This window comes from Accipiter gentilis, chromosome 4 (assembly GCF_929443795.1).
Source record: "Accipiter gentilis chromosome 4, bAccGen1.1, whole genome shotgun sequence".
In the NCBI taxonomy this organism is placed as follows: Eukaryota; Metazoa; Chordata; class Aves; order Accipitriformes; family Accipitridae; genus Astur; species Astur gentilis.
The window spans coordinates 20648222-20670865 of NC_064883.1; the positions used below are offsets into that span (position 1 = coordinate 20648222).

The 22644-nt window shown below is 35.6% G+C and overlaps 2 protein-coding genes across 10 annotated transcripts in view; one reads left to right on the forward strand and one right to left on the reverse strand.

Moving 5' to 3' along the window:
- Positions 1–16099, forward strand: part of SGCE (sarcoglycan epsilon) — a 34649-nt gene extending 18550 nt beyond the window's left edge. For 4 of the 8 annotated variants that reach the window (XM_049798572.1, XM_049798578.1, XM_049798577.1 and 1 more), the window contains 9 exons: positions 77–149; positions 1588–1786; positions 3463–3625; positions 7008–7219; positions 7969–7995; positions 8712–8900; positions 10531–10574; positions 11394–11428; positions 13109–13420. In XM_049798572.1, coding sequence (XP_049654529.1) covers positions 77–149; positions 1588–1786; positions 3463–3625; positions 7008–7219; positions 7969–7995; positions 8712–8900; positions 10531–10574; positions 11394–11428; positions 13109–13159 — 993 coding nt within the window. In that variant the 3' untranslated portion in view covers positions 13160–13420. Of the gene's footprint in view, positions 1–76; positions 150–1587; positions 1787–3462; positions 3626–7007; positions 7220–7968; positions 7996–8711; positions 8901–10530; positions 10575–11393; positions 11429–13108; positions 13421–14388 lie in introns of those variants that run through there. The other 4 variants (XM_049798573.1, XM_049798575.1, XM_049798576.1 and 1 more) reach the window with 4 other exon arrangements.
- A 217-nt stretch (positions 16100–16316) lies between these two features.
- The window catches only part of CASD1 (CAS1 domain containing 1), a 33014-nt gene continuing 26686 nt past the window's right edge, over positions 16317–22644 (reverse strand). For both annotated transcript variants that reach the window (XM_049798568.1, XM_049798569.1), the window contains 4 exons: positions 21475–21615; positions 20857–20934; positions 19790–19882; positions 16317–18739 (listed from right to left, as the gene is read on the reverse strand). In XM_049798568.1, coding sequence (XP_049654525.1) covers positions 18473–18739; positions 19790–19882; positions 20857–20934; positions 21475–21615 — 579 coding nt within the window. In that variant the 3' untranslated portion in view covers positions 16317–18472. The remainder of the gene's footprint in view (positions 18740–19789; positions 19883–20856; positions 20935–21474; positions 21616–22644) is intronic.

Here is a 22644-nt window from a genome sequence, read left to right on the forward strand (position 1 = left end):
TGTTTCATTTACCCGATTTTCATATTTACACTGGTTTGCAATCATATCTTTTTTTTTTTTTTTTTTTTTATTCTAGATCACTGCATATAACAGGCGTACCTTTGAGACAGCAAGGCATAATTTGATCATTAATATAATGTCAGCAGAAGGTATGTACAGAAAATAGCTTGTTGTGTTTTGAACTGAATAAGCAAAACCATCTTATGGGCTCCTGTTCTTTTAAGATTGTCATGGTTTAACCCCAGCCAGCAACTAAGCACCACGCAGCCGCTCACTCACTCCCCCCCACCCAGTGGGATGGGGGAGAAAATCGGGAAAAGAAGTAAAACTCCTGGGTTGAGATAAGAACGGTTTAATAGAACAGAAAAGAAGAAACTAAAAATGATAACGATAACACTAATAAAATGACAACAGTAGTAATAAAAGGATCGGAATGTACAAATGATGCGCAGGGCAATAGCTCACCACCCGCCGACCGACACCCCGCCAGTCCCCGAGCAGCAATTCCCTGCCCCCCCCCCCAATTCCCAGTTCCTAAACTAGATGTGACGTCCCATGGTATGGAATACACCGTTGGCCAGTTTGGGTCGGGTGCCCTGTTTGTGTCCTGTGCCAACTTCTTGTGCCCTGGCTGGGCATGAGAAGCTGAAAAATCCTTGACTATAGTCTAAATATTACTGAACAACAACTGAAAACATCAGTGTTATCAACATTCTTTGCATACTGAACTCAAAACATAGCACTGTACCAGCTACTAGGAAGACAGTTAACTCTATCCCAGCTGAAACCAGAACAAAGATTAAAAAAATCAATGTAAAATAGTTGTCTGGTGTTCAAGCCAAATGTGGGGACACAAAGGGGAAGTAAGAGCGTTTTTCTTCTTCAGGTTCAATTTATTATTTTTATCTAAATTATTTCTGCCAGGAAAGACTACTATTCCTCATCCATTAAAAAAAAAAAAAAAAAAAAGGCACATTTGCTTTTTTTAGAATTAATTTCAATTTTTTCCTGTCTTTTCAAATGGACCTTACATGACGGATTTTACTCTCTCTGTGCACGTTTAGTTTGCTTAGTTCTACATGTTCTTTATGCAGAGAACAGTCATACAGGCAGATTCAGAAAACAACAGATCATGGCATATATGAACGTTTCAATTAAAAAAAAATTGAATTTAATAGTTTGTGTCCTTAAAATTAGTTTTCTTCACCATATTTATATATTTATAGTCTGGAGTATTGCAGGTTGGAGTCCATTGTCACTGCAGATCAGTTTTGACCCCAAAATTAGCATGAATGTAGTTTTATCTGTTTAATGAAGATTTACCAGCTGAGACTCTTTTCCTCTAGTCTGCTCCTTCATCTCCCAGTTGCTTTATAAATAGCCAGTGGTTTTCAGCTTAAGTAACAGCTAATAGCACTAACTATTTAATTAAACATAATCACGTTAGCTTCAAAATAACTAGTTCAAATAAAAGTTTTTTTGAAAGGTGTATCAATCTTAAAGTAGTATTATGTTAATAATTACTTCAAATTCTTTGTTATGGAGCCTTTATTTAAAGCAAAACTCCTCCTTTTTCATCACAACTAGATTTTCCTTTACCATATCAAGCGGAGTTCTTCATAAGGAATATGAACGTAGAAGAAATGTTAGCAAGTGAAGTTCTTGGCGACTTTCTCGGAGCAGTGAAAAACGTGTGGCAGCCAGAACGTTTGAATGCTATAAACATTACTTCAGCCCTTGACAGGGGAGGGAGAGTTCCACTTCCTATTAATGACATGAAAGAGGGGTAAGCACATGTGTCAGTCTAATGTTTTTGCTTTACTGTTTTTTTTTTCTTACTGAAAAGCTTAATATTTTTTCAGGTCTTTTAGAAACTTTGCAATTGCTGTTTTATATTTTGGAAATCAAGATTGGTGTTAGATATGAAAAGTTTACTGATGTTCCGAGCCCCCGTTATACCATGGGTTTATCATGTTAGATACCATTTCAACAGGTGACAGTTCCTATATATTGATTTTACGATCCAGGGAATACTAATAAATTCCATTAATTAGAAAACAGTTGGTAGTAAATATGCTTATTTTGTAATTCCAGTCGTAACTTCTGAGCAGCTGTTTGGCATTGAGTATTCAATAGTTCCCAATTCACAAAACTCAAAATTTTGAAACAAAGTATGACAGAGCATAGGTCACAAAGACACTTAGATTTCTAAAACCATTTAGCATGTAACAGTGTCATTTGTAGCTGTACTCTTACTTAGTGAAATTTAGTTATGTGCTTTCATCTGAAAGTGATAAGCTGAGGTATCTGGGGAACTTAGGTTTCTGAGTGTAAACTGCAGGAATGCACTATTTGCAGTTGTGATTCATAACCATAAATTCTGTTCTGAAATATGATACTTCAATTAGAAACTAATAAGGATTCAGTCTTTTAAAAATGTGGTTGTGGTATTGCTTTTCCCTGGCAAAAATAAAGATGACTAGTTATTTTTAGATATTTTGTGTCAAATAATATCTAAAAAAGGGCTGAGGGTTGAAAATCTGAGATGTATGCAGAAAAGATCGTCGTTTCAGGCCCTTTTGTGGATCTGGAGTTTCTGACCAGAGAGTAAAAATACAATCTAAAGAAGGAAAGTGACTTCTGTACTAGCCAGAGTAATAGCAGAGCCACTTAATACTAGCGGCTTAATTTAAAACAGTTAGCTAGATAATGCCTAATATACCAAATGGCGACCAGGACCTAGTTTCTGTTTCAGGATTCTTTGATACATTATTACCTGGTGCAATAGACTGTGTTTTCCAGCAGCATTCTACGTGTTTAAATATGAAAATGAATAATACACTTAGCGCAGTAGCTCTTATTTTATGTACTGTAATGCTAAATGAAGTATTAAGTTTACATTCAGCTTTCGGTATTCTGCAAATTTTGGTGGCAGTGCATAGCTACAGTATGGAATCTTTTAGGAGAAGGTGGGTGCTTTGGCAGGTTCATATTAGTATTAGGTTTAGAAACAAGTAGTCCTCGTGAATTTTATTTGAAAACATGGGAAGAAACTTCAAAAATACTATGCTGAGCACAACTGAAGATTTCCTTAAGATAAAATTATACTATTTTAATGCAACTTTCAAAAGTATTACTGATTTATTTACATGAGGAACCTACACTTGGAGCTCTGTGACTTCATAGGAATTGACAACTCTGACAGTAAGCAAACATTTACATTATGCAGCAAAACAGAGCAAGTTGTAATAAGTAGCTAGAAAAATCCTTCTTATTTCAGTCTGTTATTCATATGCTTAGATAAAGTATACTATCAAGAAAAATAATAAAAAAACGTTTTTAGTCTTTAAAGTACAGCTGAATGTTACCGTGAACAATAATAATGTTTGGACGAGTATGTCGTTGTCCTTTGGGGATTTGTGAGAGGGATCCTGACAGTCTGTCACTCATCTCTTTCTGCAGTGTGTATGTTATGGTTGGGGCAGATGTTCCATTCTCTTCGTGCTTACGAGAAGTGGAAAACCCACAAAATCAGCTGAGATGCAGTCAAGAAATGGAGCCTGTAATAACCTGTGATAAAAAGTTTCGTACTCAATTCCATATTGACTGGTGTAAAATCTCTCTGGTGAGTTATTTTATTATCACATAAAAAAGATGTTTGTAGAAGTACAATATTTTGTGCCAGACATGATTGAGGTAAGAGTTTTGCCAGCCTGGCCAGACAGGTCTGCCAAATTCCACTTATCATAACTGACTGACATTGGTTTCCATCTAGCACACACTCTTAAGATTCTGAAAGGTTTTTGCTCTGTACGCTAAATTCTATTGGAGTTAAGCATCAGTGAAACCACCATATTTGTTTTCACTAGTGGTGATTTATATAAATGGCCAGAGAACTCTAGGGCTTACAGAACTAAAAGTAATGAGAGGATTATTTAGGTAGGTGTAGTTCATTAATTCCATGTGCTAATACTGCTAGTTATACTTGCTTTCCTAAAAAGTGTGTGTCTATATATATATATATATATATATGCTTTCTCAAATACTGAGTCTACAGCACTGACCAGTTAAATAGTATTTCTGTGCCGTTAAAAAAAATATTTCTGAAAACTGTCTAAAACATATTTCATGTTTTAGAAAAAGAGAAGAAAATAGTGTTGACTTATGTAATCAGAATAAATGGGAACATTCTTCTCAGTCAAATACAAGGAAAATGATAACCAAACATAATTCCCAAAGAGGCTTTTTAAGGTTATTTTTGTTTAGTTCCGGTAAGGAAAAGCAAGAAATGATACAATATTGGAAGAGAACATTGCAGATAAGTTTGAACAAAGATGGTGAAGGTACATAAAATAAACTTAGATGATTGTTGAGCTATTTCAGACATTACCCAAGAGGAAACTGAAAGGGAGATATGAAAGTCTTTTGTACAATGTAAAAAATGTATTGAATATGAGAAAAACTCATACACAAAGTGGATTAGGTAACTTCCAACCCTTTCTTTCTATGCGCTATAAATTAGGAAAGCTGTTAGAAAGCTGTAAAATACTTGTTTTCAAAAGAACATCCAGATTATTTACTTTTTATTGGCTTTGTGTTGACAGTTGCAGAAGGTACATTTGTACACAGCAATACTTACCTGCACCTGAAAAACAGTAGAAGTCAGTCAGCCTTTGTCAAGAGCAAACTATGTTGAGTCTTTGATTTCCTTCTACAAGAAAGAAGTAGAACAGAGGTGCAGCAGCAGTTGTAATTTCTTTTTGGTAAGGTTTTTTATACTGTCTCATAAGCAAGCTCAGGAACGTGGCCTAGATGAAGCTAGGACCTAGCGGAGAGCTGGCTGGATAGCCATAATCATAGCAGAATTATTAATAATTTATTGCCATGCTTCAGTAATAAGCTGGATGATGGAATGTGCTTATTAAATTAAATCTGCAGTCCCCATGAAACTGAAGGGATCTGCAGGTGCATTGAAGGACAGGATAGAATTCAGAAAGGTCTTGAGAAACTGGAGAAACAGCCTTAGAAAACAGGGTGAATTTCAACAGGAGCAGCAGAGGAGTAGTGCACTAATGCAAGAATGATCAACATTGCTCATGAAGGCTGAAGAGCAGCTGGTTAGGAGGACTTCTCCAGAAAAAACATCTGATAGTAACAGTGGCTCATAAACTTATCATGAAGCAGTGGTGGTGTGCTGTTTTGAGAAAAGCAGAGATTGTGTTAACAGGAACAGGCTCTCAAAGCGAAGCATAATTTTCTATAGCAGCATATAACCCAACCTTCTTGAACTTGGCACTTGTTTTGGCAGCATGCCGTGATAACTGAATTTAAACAGTCGTAGGGGGGTTTACTGTTGCCAACAGCATTGCTGCTGCATGCTGTAACCTGGTGGATCAACAGGAAAACGGAGCCAAGCTTCCCTCCATCTAATCACAAGGCAAGCCAAGGAGCAGGAAGTCCCCCAAGATCCATGGGCTGGGAGGGAGTTGAGTTTCGTACCCCATAACCACAACAGAGACCAGTGAGTGAAAATACAACCATCATATCCTCTTCTTCCCACTTTTTATGAGGTAACGTTGGCGGTTAACACCTAAATCAAACAGTAGATTTAAGCTTGTGGGTCCCACATACTGAAAAGAGGGGCAACTTAATACATGCTTCCTCTTAACAAAGCTTTCTGATAGCTTGTTCTCACACCGTGTATGGGCTTCTGTCAGTCACATCAGTAGCTGCATACATCTTTTCTGTGCGGCTGCTTAGGGCTTGAGATTCAGCTAAGCAGCCAGGCAGAATTCATAACACAAAATATACTCCAGAATTTAATGAGTGAAGAATACATAAATTCATTTTTGTCAAACTGTCTTGCACTTAAAATATATATATATACACACACGTGTGTGTATGCGCTTGAAGCTCAACATAACATTATTTCTAGCATTCCATTAAAACCTGTTCATCCATTGCTTAAGTTTTAAAGCAGCATTTTATGACTTGAAGTGTAAATTATAAAGAAATGACCATCAGTTGCAAGATTTCTCAATGAACAGTCAGGCAAACGGTCAAGCATGTAGGGAAATGTAATTTATTTTCATTAATGATCTGGAGAGAGTTTTAAAGCTAACACTAAATTTAACAGTAATGTCTAACTGAAGATAACAAGAAAATAGAGGCAGAAAATTGAAAAGTCATGTGGGAAGGGCAGTCAATTAAATGTAATAGGAAATTCAGTAGCAAAAAAAGGTTGTATTTCTAGGAACATTAGATATAGACATAAAAAAATAAAGAAATAAAAAATTACTTGTGACCCGGAATGCAGCCTTCTGGAGGTTAGTTGAATAGGAGGGAGAAAAACCTTGGAACTCTGGCTCTGAACAACTAATGCACATCTCATGTTTGGGTACATCCTGCATTGGGGGCAGGGGGACGGGGGGGAGGCAATAGAGCTGCTTAGTCCTCAGCAGCTCCGTTCATGCTTCTTGTGTTTTTTGAGCACGGAATGCGAAGCTCAATAGGAAGGAGGAAGAAAATCCATAGGTACTCCACTCTTCATCTTTACCACCTTCATACAAGAGAGGGCAGTATTGTTATTCAGGAAGACTAGTAAGAAACGGATTAATTCATCAGAAAGAAATCAGTATCAAATAATTAGTTTGCAATAAAAATGCTTCCACAATTTTTACTCAAATATTATTTGTGTGAGATATCCTAAAATTAATCTGTAAAAAACATAGTATCTCTGGTAGGCACAAAATAAAGTAATAATGTGATAAGTAATAAAGTGATATTACTTATCACACTTATCAGAAGCTTTCAATGAAATGTAAGTTTTTATTGGTTAAAAAGAAGTGATTGGATGAAATTGTATAGAATTTGTCAAATGTGTAATACGGATTCTTTTATATGTTAAGGCTGGTTAAATACTGCCTGTTTTTACACTGTTACTTTGTTATATAATTGTCTTTTTTTTTTCTTCTTTTTTTTTTTTTTTTTTTTTTTTTGGGTATCAGGTTGACAATACAAAACAAGTTTCCACCTTTCAGGAAGTGATTCGTGGAGAGGGGATATTACCTGATGGTGGAGAATACAAGCCACCTTCTGATACACTCAAAAGCAGAGACTATTACTCGGATTTCCTAATTACACTGGCAGTGCCCTCGGCAATAGCACTGGTGCTTTTTCTAATACTTGCCTATATCATGTGCTGCCGACGGGAAGGAGTGTGAGTACTTTAACACACCAATAAGTAATTGTAGATTTTTCTAAGGTATAATGCATAGAAGACTATTTGTCAGAAGAATTCCATTCAGTTCATTAAAAACATTTAAAACAGGCCAAAAGGTATCTGCTTGAAATACTGAACTGTTTCTTATCTAAGCACATACAGTAATTTCTAAGAGAATGGATGTAGGGTCTTTAATTGTTCTAGTTGAAAGGGTTAAAAATCTCAACATATGCACAAAACTCCACAAAATCTCCACATACGCACAACTCTCCAAAATGCCCCAAACAAATAAAATACTAATAAAGGAGATTCAGGAGAATATTAAGTAATTTCTAAAACACTAACTTTTATAAAATAAGTCTGCTTGAGGATATGAACTGAATTTAGACATATTATAAAAGAAAAACACATAAAAGGAAAGCAGCAAGTAACGTAATTTCTGCCATTTCTTACACAAACTACAATTTCATTTTGTCACAGAATTTATTTTAGCCAGAAGCTTGTTCTTTAACTTGCATTTTCATTTCTGTGTGTGTGTCTGTGTGTGTGTCTGTCATCAGTTTCACATCTCTATACGTGCGTTCACTGAGGCCTCATCATAAACCCAGTTGCAAATGCTGCCAAGTTGCGTTTAGCAATAACCTTGTCAGCATTTCTACATCATGTACTATTTTCATCATCAGATAGATTTAATGTTCCAACTATCAATGCTATTATTTAATTCATAAATTTTGTTTTGTTTTTAGGGAAAAGAGAAACATGCAAACACCAGAGTAAGTGTCTTCTTTCCTGTTATTTTTCTTTTACCATTTAATTTTCATTCTCAGTAGCTTGTCATGCTTCATACATGTGTGTCATAATCTTCTTTCATTCTCTCTAATCCATGGTTTAATTCATAAATGTGAAAGCTGCTTTTAAATCTTGGCAAGGGTAGAAGACCAGAATAAAAAGGGTTTGAAATTAACGACTGTCCATTCAAAATAAAATAGTGCTGTTAGAATAAATATGTTAATATGTAATTTATACTCCTGGTTATTGGACTTCCCAGCCTATATCTTAAAGGCAGTGGACAGGAGAACAAATATCCTGGAAGGTATCCAGTGCCTATACTATGGAGTGTTCTAAAATTAATCTATGAGTTTTTGTGAATCTACCACAAGAATCAGGAGTTAACCCAAACTTTCATTTTAACTGCAGCAAATAAATGGAACATTAGCAGTAAACTGCAGAGTCTTGGATCCTATGAAAAATACTTATCCAGACAGCAAAATCTAATGGAATAATTACTGCCTTAAAAAATTAAATAAATCCAATATTTATTAAATTAACTATGTAAAGGTTTATCATAATTGCTGCACTATAGAGTCTGTAGCATGCATCAAAGGCCTTGTATATTTAAGAAACATTGTAATTGTAAATTGTAAAAGTCTGTCCGTTTTGACAGAGCATTTAAAATATGTATTTACTATTTTATTTCCTCTTGACATAGCATCCAGTTGGTGCACCACAGTGCTATACAGAAATCAACCAAAGAGCTTCGTGACATGTCTAAAAATAGAGAGATAGCATGGCCTCTTTCAACTCTTCCTGTGTTTCACCCAGTCACTGGCGAGATTGTACCGCCCCTTCATACCGACAGCTACGATAATACCAGTATGCCACTGATGCAAACACAGCAGTAAGTATTTAGATTTTATTTTTTAGCACTCGTTATGTTGCACAATTTAACTATGGATTCCAGTGCTTGTCATCTGAAATGTGTTTATTATTGAGGTATCAGTAATGACTCTGTAGTTCAAGATTGCTCTGATGTTTGCATTTCAACCAGAAAGGCAGGCTTTCCGTTATAAAATTAAATGGCTGGGTTTCAGTCTGCAGACTTGGCAAGAAGCTTTGTGTGGAACAGTTAAATTTCTGCATATTTTGGAGAAAAACTACTTTTGACAGAGGAATCATTTAAAACTGTTCTATTTTAGACACCCTGCCTCGTAACCCATGTCTTTGGAGTTTGGTATAAAACTACCACTGGGTTGGTGGTATTTTCATACCAGAAAAATCCAGACTTTGTAAGTAGTTAGTCATGTACCTGTCACATGCGGTTTATGTTTGAAATGTTAACATTGAACAGAAGAGCATATTCCATTACACAGATAATAAATATAGACTTGCCAAGGAAAATGCTCAGAGCTCTCAGCAGTTTACATTGTTGTCAGCCTCTCTCCAAGACAGAAACCAGAAAAATATTCATTTCTATTCCTCAAAGTTCATTTATCAGTAACTTAATGAAACTATCAAGACAGACCCATCTCGTGCTTTGCACATGTTCTAATTCGGACGAGTCGGTAGCGCTGTAGGAAAAAGGCATTTCTAGAAAGATTTGGTTGATGTGTCTGGAGTTGAGCAGATCTGAGGCAGTGGTCTCTGAAGCGGCTGGCGTTGTTTTTCAGGGCCGTGTTGTGACACTAGCTCCAGTCGGTAGCTCCTCAGCTGGCAGGCCTGCGTGGCCCCAGTGATGCTGGTCCAGTGCCAGCCAGCACTAACTTGGCCCTAATTTACAGATGCTTGCCTTGAATGCCGTTTATAAGGTAGATACGTGCTAGAAGAGTGTTTTCCTCTCCCTGTCCCAAAGCTGAATTCTCCAGAAAGTACAGCTATATAAATTATCCCTTGTACAACTACTGCAAAGTGCTCTACCCTGTCTTTAATGGTTTCTCCTCTATTCAGAATAGCAATTTTTTGTGACTGGGGTGCCAAAGCCTGTGCCAAAGGCTTTCTTGAGCTGTACATTGAGTATTTATCCACTTCACCTACATTCCAACCCCTAATTCCTTTCTGTAAAAACAACCTTAATAGCTGGTAGGTGTTAAAATACACACTTAAGCAGGACACAAAAATGTGACTTTGCCTTGGTAAGTGAACTGATCCGATGTGTAGAACTAGCTGACTGTTCATTCATTCCACAGTCAATAATTAACTTGCAAATACTGTCACCTTTTCTGTATTCATCACTTATGGAAACCAAATTTTGCATAACATCAGGAACCTGCGGTGACTCTTGCTACCTCTGGCGTTTCACCAGGCCCTGAGCCTTTGAACCTAGTTGACAAGTGAAATAATAGGAACTACCCCTTAGCACTAATTTCCTTTCTTTCATTGACTTGGCTAACCTTTTGACAACTGTTTTTGCATAGTTAAAATGGATTATTGCTTCATAAGCAAAAAAAAATGAAGTTTAAATACTCAACTTTCATGCATACTATACTTCAGATTTGTAGGAAGCATTAAAGATATTAAATTGTTTTTTGTAGGAACCTGCCACATCAGACTCAGATTCCACAGCAGCAGAGTGCAGGTCAGTACTGAGAGAATACTGTAAGTGGCTGGTGCGGAGGAATCACTAGTCAAAATGTATACAGTCTATGGACAGTGGAAACCATTTTGAAATATAGTACAGTATTACAGCATTGTCATTCCAGATATTTTTGATACACCAGTGAAAATTTTGGGATGGGACTGATTGAACAAGTAGGAGAAATGCTACATTAAGATTCAGCATGAGACACTGGAATCTGGTACAGCTAAGTTAGAAACTCCTCATATAAATAATTTTCTATTACAACATGAAGCTACAGCCAGATTCCCAAATGCGGTTACACTGTTCAAATTCTCTAAAATCAAAATTTCTAATTCTCACCAATACTAGTTAAGCTCTGAAGAAGGAGCTCCTTATTGCTGTTACTAAACATAAAGAGTTGATACTGGGGAATCTGTGGTGAGGCACATATCCATGCTGCATGTTTCCCATGTCTTAGTCACCACTTTTGCATAATTTTCACAAATCCTAGTGTACTGACTGAGATTGTGAATGATCCCATCAGAGTATCAACTAAGGCTGACTGTTCTCTCTCGTTAGTGTACCAGGTATAAGAAAAAGCTACAGCTGTAGCCATGTGAAAGGGAATAAGGATCATAGAAGGAAAATGTAGAGGCTAAAGTATAATTTTTGAATATTCAAAGAGGTATTTAGGCAAAACTCTAAGAGATATGTATATATTGAACATAACAAGGGAACTACAGCTCTGAGAGGAAGATTTGTTTCACCTTAGGAGTTACGTAAGCAACTCTTTCATTCAAAATCCTTCTTCTTCATTACTGCTTTCGGGGATTAAAGGAGAATATCGTATGACAACATTTCAAAGATTTGAGGCAAGTATATAATAGACACTTCTGCCCATGTGTTTTTTTGTTATCTGGAAATTAAAAACACATTTATAAAAAACCCCAACCTGACTGCATTTCTGCTAGCTTAGCTATTTGTGTGCTTTATCATACATACACTGGAAATGGTGGATGACCCTGGCAGTCAACAGCCTCCAGCACTGGTTTGGGTTGACATTTAGTATAGCTCTTAACACTCACTACTGCCAGCATTTAGAAGGCAGAATAAAAATGTCACACGGTTCAGCTCTTCTGTTACGACTGTTTTGTTACAAGAATTCCAGTCTGTCTTGCAGTAAAAAAGATGCAAAATCACCTGGTAGTACTGTATGTTGACAGCAGTGAGAAATTTTCAAAAAGGTATGAAATACAAGCTAGCATGGGTTTGTCGCCTGCCAGTCGCCCTGAAGAACTGCCATAAAAATAGATCTTAAAAATTCTCTTGTGTCTGTATTTACTGTAGTACATAATTTTGGTAGAATACATCTGTTCTTTCATATTCATCGCCGATGCTGCCTGTGACAAGCTCTTGGAAATTGGGGCAGGGGGATATGTATTTGGGACAGACAATGTTTGCTCTTCTTCTCTTAGTTTACAATTACACCTCCCTTCCTAACTCAGATGTGCAGATGACACTGCAAGCACTTCCATGACATGATGGCACGTGCCTCTTGGAGTTTATCTTCTAAAGGATATCTATGACTTGTGTTGTCAGAAGGCTAGATTTTTAGAAAGTTACAAAATTCAGGCACTCCTAAGATTTTTTTAGTAGCATCAGTACAAACTTAGCAATCAATTTTATTGATCTGTTCAAATAAGAAATTTACAATACTAAACCACTTAAGGCCAAAAAGCCTATAGAACTAGACAGTCATTGTTTAATTTTCTTCCTTTCCTACAGAAAATTCCCAATAATATACTCAGGATTATTAACATACTATCAGTCACCACCATGAGTAAGAAGATACTTCTACTTTAAAGCTTCAGTAGACCATACTTAGTAATTTGAAGAGCAGACCATGTCTAATAACCACTATCCTCTTCAGAAACTGTCTGCATCCCCAATAAGAAACATTTTATTTTTTTTTAAACCTTATATAATAATGCAGACTTACAGCTCACATAATGCTCGACTGTTTCACGAAGTTAAAACATAATTGGGAAAAAATTGTCTGAAAGGTCACAACTCCCATCTAACGTTTATATTACACTGCTGAAAGTTGCTACTGGTCTTCAATATGAAAAGGTATATTAAGTTTTATAATTGTCTGTGTGAATTGGCAAAATTTACGAGGACTGTTTTAAGGTGCTTAGATGAAAAACTTTACAGGATATTCCTATAATGCAAAAGCCTAGTGCATGTACCCTGCATACTGCATTTTCCATTTTGAGCTTCACAGTCTCCCTATGAAGTCTGTTAGATCCCAAATAGAAAGATAAGTTCCCAGTTAAAAATCTTTTCCCCGATCTCTTCCTTCCCAGAAGAAAGCAAGCAAAGGTTTTTCATGTCTGTGTTGTCTTTTGGTCCAGGTTGTACTTGCAGTGTTTCTCCAATGTGGTTGTTGATAAAGGACTAATAAGTACTATTTATGTTACCACTTGACAGTTCAATATTGTTGAAGCATCATCTGCCACTGATGGATTATATAAATTCTCATCTATTTGCAGGTAAATGGTATTCCTGAGGAAAGAAAACTAACAGAAGCAATGAATTTGTAATCAGAGAAGGCAGCAAACTGTCTTATTTCCTTATTTGTTCTGATTGATGCATGAGTTTTTCTGGTGTATATTGTGCATGCCCACAGTATTAAGATGATCTCGGTGCCAGAGAGTACAATCACTTCCATATAACTAATGTACTGTATGCTTTTGTACTTCGGACATTTTTGACAATTTGTAAACACTGATAACTTTTTATATTTGTTACATTCAGAAAATAATCTTTCAAATATATGTATTAATAAATATATCTTTATTCTGTCTTGTGATCTCTCCTGAAAGTTTTAACAGGGAAATCAAAACTTCAAAATAAACACCAGGTTCAAAGGATTTCAGACTCTCTTCAATGGGATGATATAAATGCCTTACATTTGCACACAAAAAGCAGTAGTGTATAAGCATGAAAACTTGTGCAATATGAGGCTCAGAAATAGCATTCCAGATGTACTAGGCATTAATTTTGTAAAGATTACCAAAATGTAATGAGCAAGGTTATTTTTGAAAATAATAAACAAAACCCTAAAACTGTTCCTGTTGAAAATTGGATTTCTGTTCCTTTACCAGATATTTAACCTATTTAACAACTTATAAGCAATAAAACATTTAAAATCTGTCCATTCATTTATCTGGTTACGTTGGAAGAAACTGGTACAAACTCCTGTAGGCAGAAATTTATGTCTGCAAGTAAACAAGGGTAAATTTTGTTAGAGTATACATGGACTAACTTTTAACTCTTGAAAAATTTTTTTGTTAATATTCCTGATGCCCTGATGCAGTTTATTTTTCATATCCTCCACATTCTTTGTTCTATTCAGAGCAAAAAGAGTTCTGGGAGAACTAGCTACCCCAATAAACCAAGGATTATTTTTTAGCATCTTAAAAAGGAGTTGATTAAATACATACTTTCCTGGGAGGTGGCTACTTTGAGAGGCATTTGTCTACACAGCAGAAAGCTTAATAATACGAAGTTTGTTAAAAGGAAATGAACTGAGGTTTCTTTTTTTTTTTCAATAGATGGTGACAGTTTATCTCCTGACATCGTTTTGCACATTTTAAATGAATCTTTCTGATGCTTCTTTAAATCCTCAAATAGAGCATAACGCAGGACTTCAGGGTCTCCAGCTGTAACAGCTCACACCAACAGTTCTTGGGGTTTTACCTCAAAGCATCATACTGTTTTAAGCTGACACTTACGCTTTGTCTTTTTTCTGTAATATTTTCTCTTTCAGAAGCTGTATGTTCATCAGGACATTGCACTGTAAGCAGAAAGCTGCGTCTGCTTTAAAATTGCTAAATGCTGGCTACATTTCCTTAGCTGAGGTTTCTGCTAAGAGAAATTCCGAGTAAGTTAGGAATTTAGACTGAGGCTAAAAAGAAACTGTAAAATAGGGTTATTAGAGTTTGTAGAAAGACTAAAGTAGTCAGTGGCCTCTTTTTTTTCTTTTTTTTTTTTTTTCCTTTTTACAGTTATGACCCTGTTCCTTCAAAACACAAAAACATATTTTGTTTGCTTAAAAATGAACATAATAATGATGTGCTTATAGGCTTGGACCTGAAGGCAACACTTTGGCAGATAACTAAAACAAGTCTTGAGCTGCTTTTTAGGTACATTTTGTGCAACAAGTATGATAACTATTGCAGCAAAGTATATAATCGGTGCTCAGTACATTGTACATACATACTTATATATTGTCAAGCCTTAAACATCAGATTTTGCAAGGCTACCCTAAATCCTAAGCACAACCCACAGAATATGTTAACAAATGCATCGAGCCGTAGGAATAGTGCCAGTGGTTACTATCCTACGAGAAGTAGCTCAAGCTACGGTCATGTAAGTTGAAAAACTAAGTCAGTTTCTGAAACAGTTGGGATAAAGAAAGAGCCATTCCTACTTACTGTCAAGGTGGCACGCATCACACCTACCTCATCCAAAAGGTACCAAGGAGGAGCTTTCATCAGCCAGCCAGCCTCCTGAGAGACTCCTCCTTTTTTCCAGCAGCTTGGATGGTTATCAGTGAAAAGTGAATTAGAAGACTGCAGACTGACATTATAGTAAATTAAAAATTTACATCTCTTATCCAAGCTGTGAAAAATTTGAGTACAATCAGCATCTGGTTTCTACTACTATTTTCAAATGTATGAGCTGTCAGTGCTTTGAAACAGAAATGAATGGAATGGATTTTAAATAATGATTTTTAATGCAACATAAGACTAAACTCTGTAAATAGTATTGGGTTTGGATCATAACAATTTCTGATAACTTGAGGATGACATGACAATCAATTAAATACCAGCTGAGCTGCTCCCTTCTTGTTTGTATTAATATGTAACAGTGCTAATATCTTTAAGGAAATTTCTTAAACTGTTACATAAGCGCACAAAGAATCCGTTTGTACCAGTGAGTGCTCCACATATTCTGAAAAGAATCTAATGATGTAGGTGACTTGGGTATTAAGCACACCTGAACTATTTTATGATTGAAAGCTTCATTCATTTGAGGTAAGTTTAATAACAAATTATTTATTTTTACTTACTAAATAATTACTGTGGAAGCATAGATTTATCAAGCTTGCTAAAGACACTTATGGCTAAAGAACTAGTAATAGTTAAAAGTGCTAATAGTTAAAACAGTAAGTTCACAGCCTCTTTTAGCAATGTACAATGACAGTATGAATTGCTATTGTATTAAGTGACAGTTGCAACCAAATTAAATACAAAGCACTACAGATGTCTGTAAATATATGAAATGTAAAATGTAATAAATAGGAAAACATTAAGTAGTGATGTTGCTGCCTGGTTATTTTACATAATGATGCCTGAACAACTTTGTGTTACAGTTGTTAACATTATGGACAGTGATACTGGAGGGTAAGTGTCTTAAGAACAGAAGTGGAGCTGGTTGTGCAGGGTTTCTGTTTAACTGGGGGAGATGCCTAAAGCGGTGTTGTAACTGGAAGGGATGGAGAGTATTTGCACCACAATGCAATTTACCACAGAAGAATCTTTCTTCCTGCGTTGCATCGGAAGTAATCTCTGGTACAAGTGAATATCTGCCCTTCACTGGAAATAATAGTATCCAGGATATCACTTGGGAGAAACTGCAATACTAATCTGTAATTTAAGGTAGGCATAATAGTGAACTGTAGCCCAGCTAGAGTCAAGCAATAAAAAGTTTTTACTTAATTGATGCTGCTCCCATTACAAAAATAAGCATCCACAGCACATTTATTTAATGTTTAAGTTACTTCATATTTTTACATAACCTGAAAAGAAAATATATTTATCCCACATACAGTAACAGTAAACAAGTGCATTATTTCAAACATTAAAAATAAATCTTTTAACCAAGTCTGTACAACAGATAAATAAAATTATATCTACAATACTTAAGTTGTGAAGAACAAAATAAAAATTATCCCTCAAACTCACAGTTCACCATTGCTCCTAATACTGGCATAGATGAAGGTTATGCATCCTATCCTCCACGACAGTGTTCACCTATACCATTTCTTTCAGCCATTCAAATGTACTGATCAAGGAGGTTAACTTTCCAAACATTGGAAGTAATGCACACAAAGAACAAATAGCTGAGTATCTTTCCAATAGCTTCAAAATAGCTGGCAGACTTAGTAAAACTGCTGAATTTGGGGGAAGTGAATGATTTTTCTTTTTTATGATGAATGACTGGTCATTCTTTAAAAGAAACTGTTCTCCACCAAAAAAAAAAAAAGCGCCATTCTTTTCACATATTGTTTTGCACTCATTGGTGGCTGCAAATTTGAATTCAGTTTTTTAACTGGGATAAGATCAAAAACATGTACACGACAGTACATACAGTACAGATTAGGATTCATATTGTTTATAATCATACATAATTGCACATATGCTTGGAAAATAATACTGTGCTCATGTTTTTGACTGTTAATAAGTAATCAGTAGAAGAGTAAAATGAAGAAGCAACTAGAGGTCAAACTATCACTTGAACTAAAACCACAAACAGCAAAGAAATGACTGTAACGTCACTGAATAAGTGGAACATAAATTACAGCTTGTCACTGCCACGCTGAGGGGCTATTTCTTTCAATTTTACTTTTTATGCTGAAGGAAAGAGTTAATGAGAAAGATGGGAACTGCTAAAAAGGATGGGGAAAAAAGGTTCCTCCAAATGGCTCCAATCTCATTCCATTTGTAATTCTGAGATTCAACCACCTGCATGCAACAAGATGACTACTAAATTCTTCCTCCTCATGATATCAACAGATTGACATGCATCCTTTTAAATGAAAATATTATTACAGGATAGAATATGGCACCAGTTCCCTAATGAGACCTAGTTCAAAGTTCCCTACAAATTCAGAGAGAGGTTCAAAGATCACCATTCCCCTGTTCTCCTGTTTCCTTAAGATCTGACAGAGTGGATATGATGGGATGTCATCTCACTGGAAAAGGTTAGAGGTCTTCCAAAAATTTTCCATCCTGAACTGAGTGTCTGAAAATTATTCATCTGTTTGTTCACTGGGATTGTACAGAGAACTGCACATAGTTAAATAAATTAGTAGATAATTTATGAAAAAAATGCACACAATTTTAGGGAGAAAAAAATCTAATTTTCTTTATAAAAAAAATTTCACCTCAGAATTCACCATATTTGCTGAAAACATCTTAAATTTCTAAAAAAATCCCACAAAATATTATGTAAACTTGTATATATTCTTAAATCACTGAATTGGTGATGACTTTTTATTTCCACGTATAAAGGGTTTCATATAATGTATACTATCTCCACCCAAAATACTCCTTTCTGAACAAAAAATTACCATTTTGTTCAGAAGAATGCCCTGGTTTACCAGTAACTTCATGTTTCACATCAGCTAAAGGTGAGCATTAACGAAGGATCACAAGTTTGCTCTTTTTTGTTCCTTGATGAGAATGATTACAGCACGTGTTATGTATAGGTGGTACTCTAGTAACATCCACTCTTCATTCAACTGACCCAAGATAAAGTTAATTCCGTGATATGCACGTGATATTGCTAAATGATTTAACTTCACTTCTTCGTGTCACGTTTAAACAGATATGTAAACAGAAACATATATCCAGTAGAAAAGACTCATTTTCACATGCAATTCTGTACAGTGCATTCTTGTTTCTCAGATTATTTGAGAAGGCTGTTTCCACACAAAATGTGTACATTTGCGCTATATACATTTTCCACAAACTTAATTTAAATGTCTTCTTGTACTTCCAGTTGAGAATTCTTGTTCAGGCAGACACAAAGTAAACCTGAAGAAAGTTTCCAAGAATCTTTTTAAGTTAATGCCTTGACTGATCTTGCATTGCTGAGAAAAGGAGTAGTCCAGAAAAAAATCCAGCTATGCATAACAGCCTTTTCAGCAGGGTTGAGTTATCTTTAGGAACCACAATCTGTGCTAGATCATTAGTGATCTGAGAAATCTCATGTGCCACACACACAAATATAAAAGTGCTGACAAGAACATTAAACATTGGATATCCAGGAATGAGCACCAAGATCCCCTTTGTGTCTGCTGCCAGCCAAATATGGTATTGGCAAATGAAAAGCTGAAAGAAAAAACAGAGTGTCTTTAATAATACTTATTGATACATATTTTTACTTACATAAAAACATACAATTATTACTATTGCATCAATTGACACACTGTCCTTCTGCTTAAGTCAGACATTTATGATTAAATAATGTACTTTGAGGAGCTGTTTTCCACATGTCTTTGCTACAAGACAAAACTATTAGTCTGTTACAATACAACGGGTTTGCTTAGCTCTTAACCAAATACAGCATAGGGGAGCATCGTTTACATTATGTCAAAACAGACGAGGAATATGCCTCCACTCAGTTACTGTACATCTGGTTAGGGACTGAACTAACAAGCTTGCAAATAAAAGCTAATGCTTCAACTGCTGATGAATGCAAAGCACCTTAAACTTCACTAGGAATCAGAACAGTGAAAATGTGATCCGTTAAAAAAAAATTCAGAATCATGTACTACATATACATTGTATTACAACGAATTTCTCATATAAGTTCCTTTCCCTTTTTAAAATATATTTTAGTAATACAATGAAATTAAACATTTAATTTTACTAAAGAGCAAATAAAATGGAAAGCAAGATAATTCCTACTGTTTCAAAATTACACTCAATGGAACAAGATAACATTTGCACTAAGAAGGGTTTTGTTTGTAAAGTTACATTTGTTTATTAATGCAGGAAAGCCTTCTAGGGCAAACACATTTATAAGTGTACTTATACTAGTCAGTATAATTCATGCTGATTCTTCAACTGGCTTAAATTTTATCTTCCAACTGCATACACGCCACAGCTTACTCCAGCATTAAATCCCCTCTCTCACAACCCTAAACTCCCACCCAAAACAGCGCAAGAAATAAGTTTGCTACTGTGAGACTGCTATTTCAGCTATGATTTTTAAGTGTAGATGGAAGCTACAATGCTCAAAGAGGTCAAACACAACAGCATTGTATTAAGTAAGCCAATAAATGTTTTCACTATTTATGTGTTATACTACAATTTAGATAATAAACCACCTTACATTTCTAAGTTTCAATTCACTGTACTTCTGATCATTCTACTTACCTCTAGAGAAATTTTGCCAAACCAGGCAAAGAACGAGCTATACACAGATCGGACATATCCAGGAATGTTCCTGATGAGGATGAAAGCTAAAATCTTTTTTAAAAAAGAAGTAAAAAATAGTGACTGTGGATGACAAGTAGATTACACATACACACACAAAAGGTTTATTCATTTTCATTGTCTAAAGTGAAGGGCATCATGCATTAAATTTTCTTTAAAATCTAATAAATATATAAACCAAACAAAAAATCCATGTAGTTTATACTTAACAAAGTAGGTCTTGAAATTGCAAATCTCTTACACACATTCTTATAGCATAGCAAGTCACATTTACATCTTCAGTAGAATCATGGCCTTGATGTTGATAGACACTACTTTATGCTTACTAGGCATGGTCACAAAACATGTTATACCATGCTAGCCTAAAATGAAGGTGGCAACAAATTTGTTTTAACCCTCATTTTTTAAAGAGATGGTGTCAAGATGGACAAATTAATACTAAAAAATTAAGTCACACATGCTGCCCCTCAAGAAAGCAGGACAAACTATTAAAAAAAAAAGAAACAGAGAAGGAACAGAATCAGACAGCAGGGGTATAGTAGGGCAGGGGACACAGTAAAAGGAAAATCTAAATTTAAGAAAACCACATGCATGCCCCTGTGGCCCACCTCTTTTCTGCCTAAAAGTGACTACAGGGTCCCATAGGTTGCTTCCTACACTAGTACCTCCCCAAACACTCATGCTTCCCTACAGCTTTCTTCTTTTCCACTGCTATGCAATTAGTCGAAAGTTCAGTTTGGACTTAAACAGTGCATATGAAACCTACCCTAAGGATATCAAGGTTAATCAAAAGCATAATCACACTATGTGATTTCAGTGCTTAAAGGAATGAAAAACAGCGAGCAATGTAGTTAAACCATTTTTCACTTTCAGACACAAGAATGAAGTTCAATATCTGACATGTCATGCTCAAGCAAAAATATATTTAAAAATAATTTTTAAAAAAGCCCAAACAAGAACAGACTAGATTCTATCACTGTGAGAAAAAGGACTATAATTATAATTACCTGTACCACAGAAACAGAAGGATGTAGTTCATTGCACTCTGTCTTGTTTTTACAGCTACTAGCCCAAATAGAGTAGGTCTAAAAGATATAAAAATTAGTCAGTGTAGCAATTATATGTAACATTAAAAAATTAAACAAGAGGTAAGCTATTTTGAAGTGCTTCAGCAGTAGTTGGTTCACTAAGATGTGGGACAGTAATAGAAAAATACGCATTGTGCTTAGTTTTGTGTTTCTCAAATTCTTTGCAACTAACAAATACCATACTTGTTCATACCCTAAAATACAGGCATCCTGTTGACAATTTTTTCATCACAAATAGGTAAGCAATGAAAAGCGAAGAACTGCATTATCTACCATGTAATTTCTATGATCCAATTTTCTTCTAACCTTTCCAATGAACTAAAAGAGTGATGATGTTTTCATATACAGTTGACTGAGAAGAAAAATATTTTAGTGAGTAGATAGGTAGGGCTGTGCACAAAAACACAGCTGAAATACCACCAGATCAAGATCTGATTTTTTTAAATCAAAATTTTTTATTTTCTTAAACAAGAACTTCAGAAAACTTATTCTATAGAGGTTTACAAACCTGATTATACTAGTATACTAGGTACGTACCAAAAATGATACAATTGAAATAAATAATAAAACATTAGAAACTCTGTTGGAGAAAAGAGGATCTCCCTTTCCTTCTGATATCATTTGATGTTTCTGCAATGCCAGATAAATAAAAGCAAACAGCATCCCATAAAAAACCACCTGTAAAAGACAAACAGAATGCAATGAGTGTTTCATGGCTTTTACAAGTACTTCAGGTACAAACTCTTAACAGAAATGCTACAGGATAAACTATTTGTAATACCAAAGCTCGGGTGTCAAAAGGTCCTTTCCCAGATTTACTGAAACAAACAAAAATAGGCTTTCTACACTAGATTGTCATAAGCTGCATTTTTAACTCAACTCAAAGACTACAAATGAAGTACTCTTACTAATGCTTCACAGAGCATTAAAGACACCACAATGAAATTTCAAGAAGCTTTCAAGTACCTACTATCCCCTCTGCAATCTATGCCAGCATTGAAAAGGTCTTCCTCTGGGGAAAAACCATGAGTCTCTGGCCTTCTCCCAATTTGGCAGGTGAAAACATTCAACAAGCACTACAAGTGCTTCCCTCTCTCACAGATACAATTCTTCAGAGTGTTTTATGATCTTGTGCCAAGTTCTCATTAGCTAGCAACACGATGCTGTTTCAGGCCCATGTGGTGCATGTCTTCTGTATTTATTTTGGGACTTCCTCTTTAGAGGCATTAGAGAACACACACTATTCACAAGCAACAGATCTTGAAGTCTGAAATGTCACAACACGGTGTGTGCTGCTGATGGGAGCAGCCCAGGATGTGAGAACTGTGCGCTCCACAAATTTCAGTTACTGAAGACCTCCAGAGGGAGAAGTGGGCAAGTGCTCCCGTTAAGGTTAGCAGATGAATGCTCCCGTCTTAGAAACTCCACTTATCTTACCAAGACAACAAAAAAAAGTGTCTGCCTGTTCCATTCCCCTACATTGTAGGGTCAGTAACTGGAAAGAAAGCACTTTCCCACTGGAAAACTCTTTCCAAATATGTGCAAGAATAGTCTGGTTTGGTCATCAAGACCCTGATTTTTAAAGCGCTTTAAAGGTCACCTTAAAAGAAATACATCCTGAATTGATACAACTTTCAAAAAGTATTAAGAAAGCCACCACAATAATTTGCCTTGTATTTCAATAGCCTGAAGTGCTACAGGTGTTAA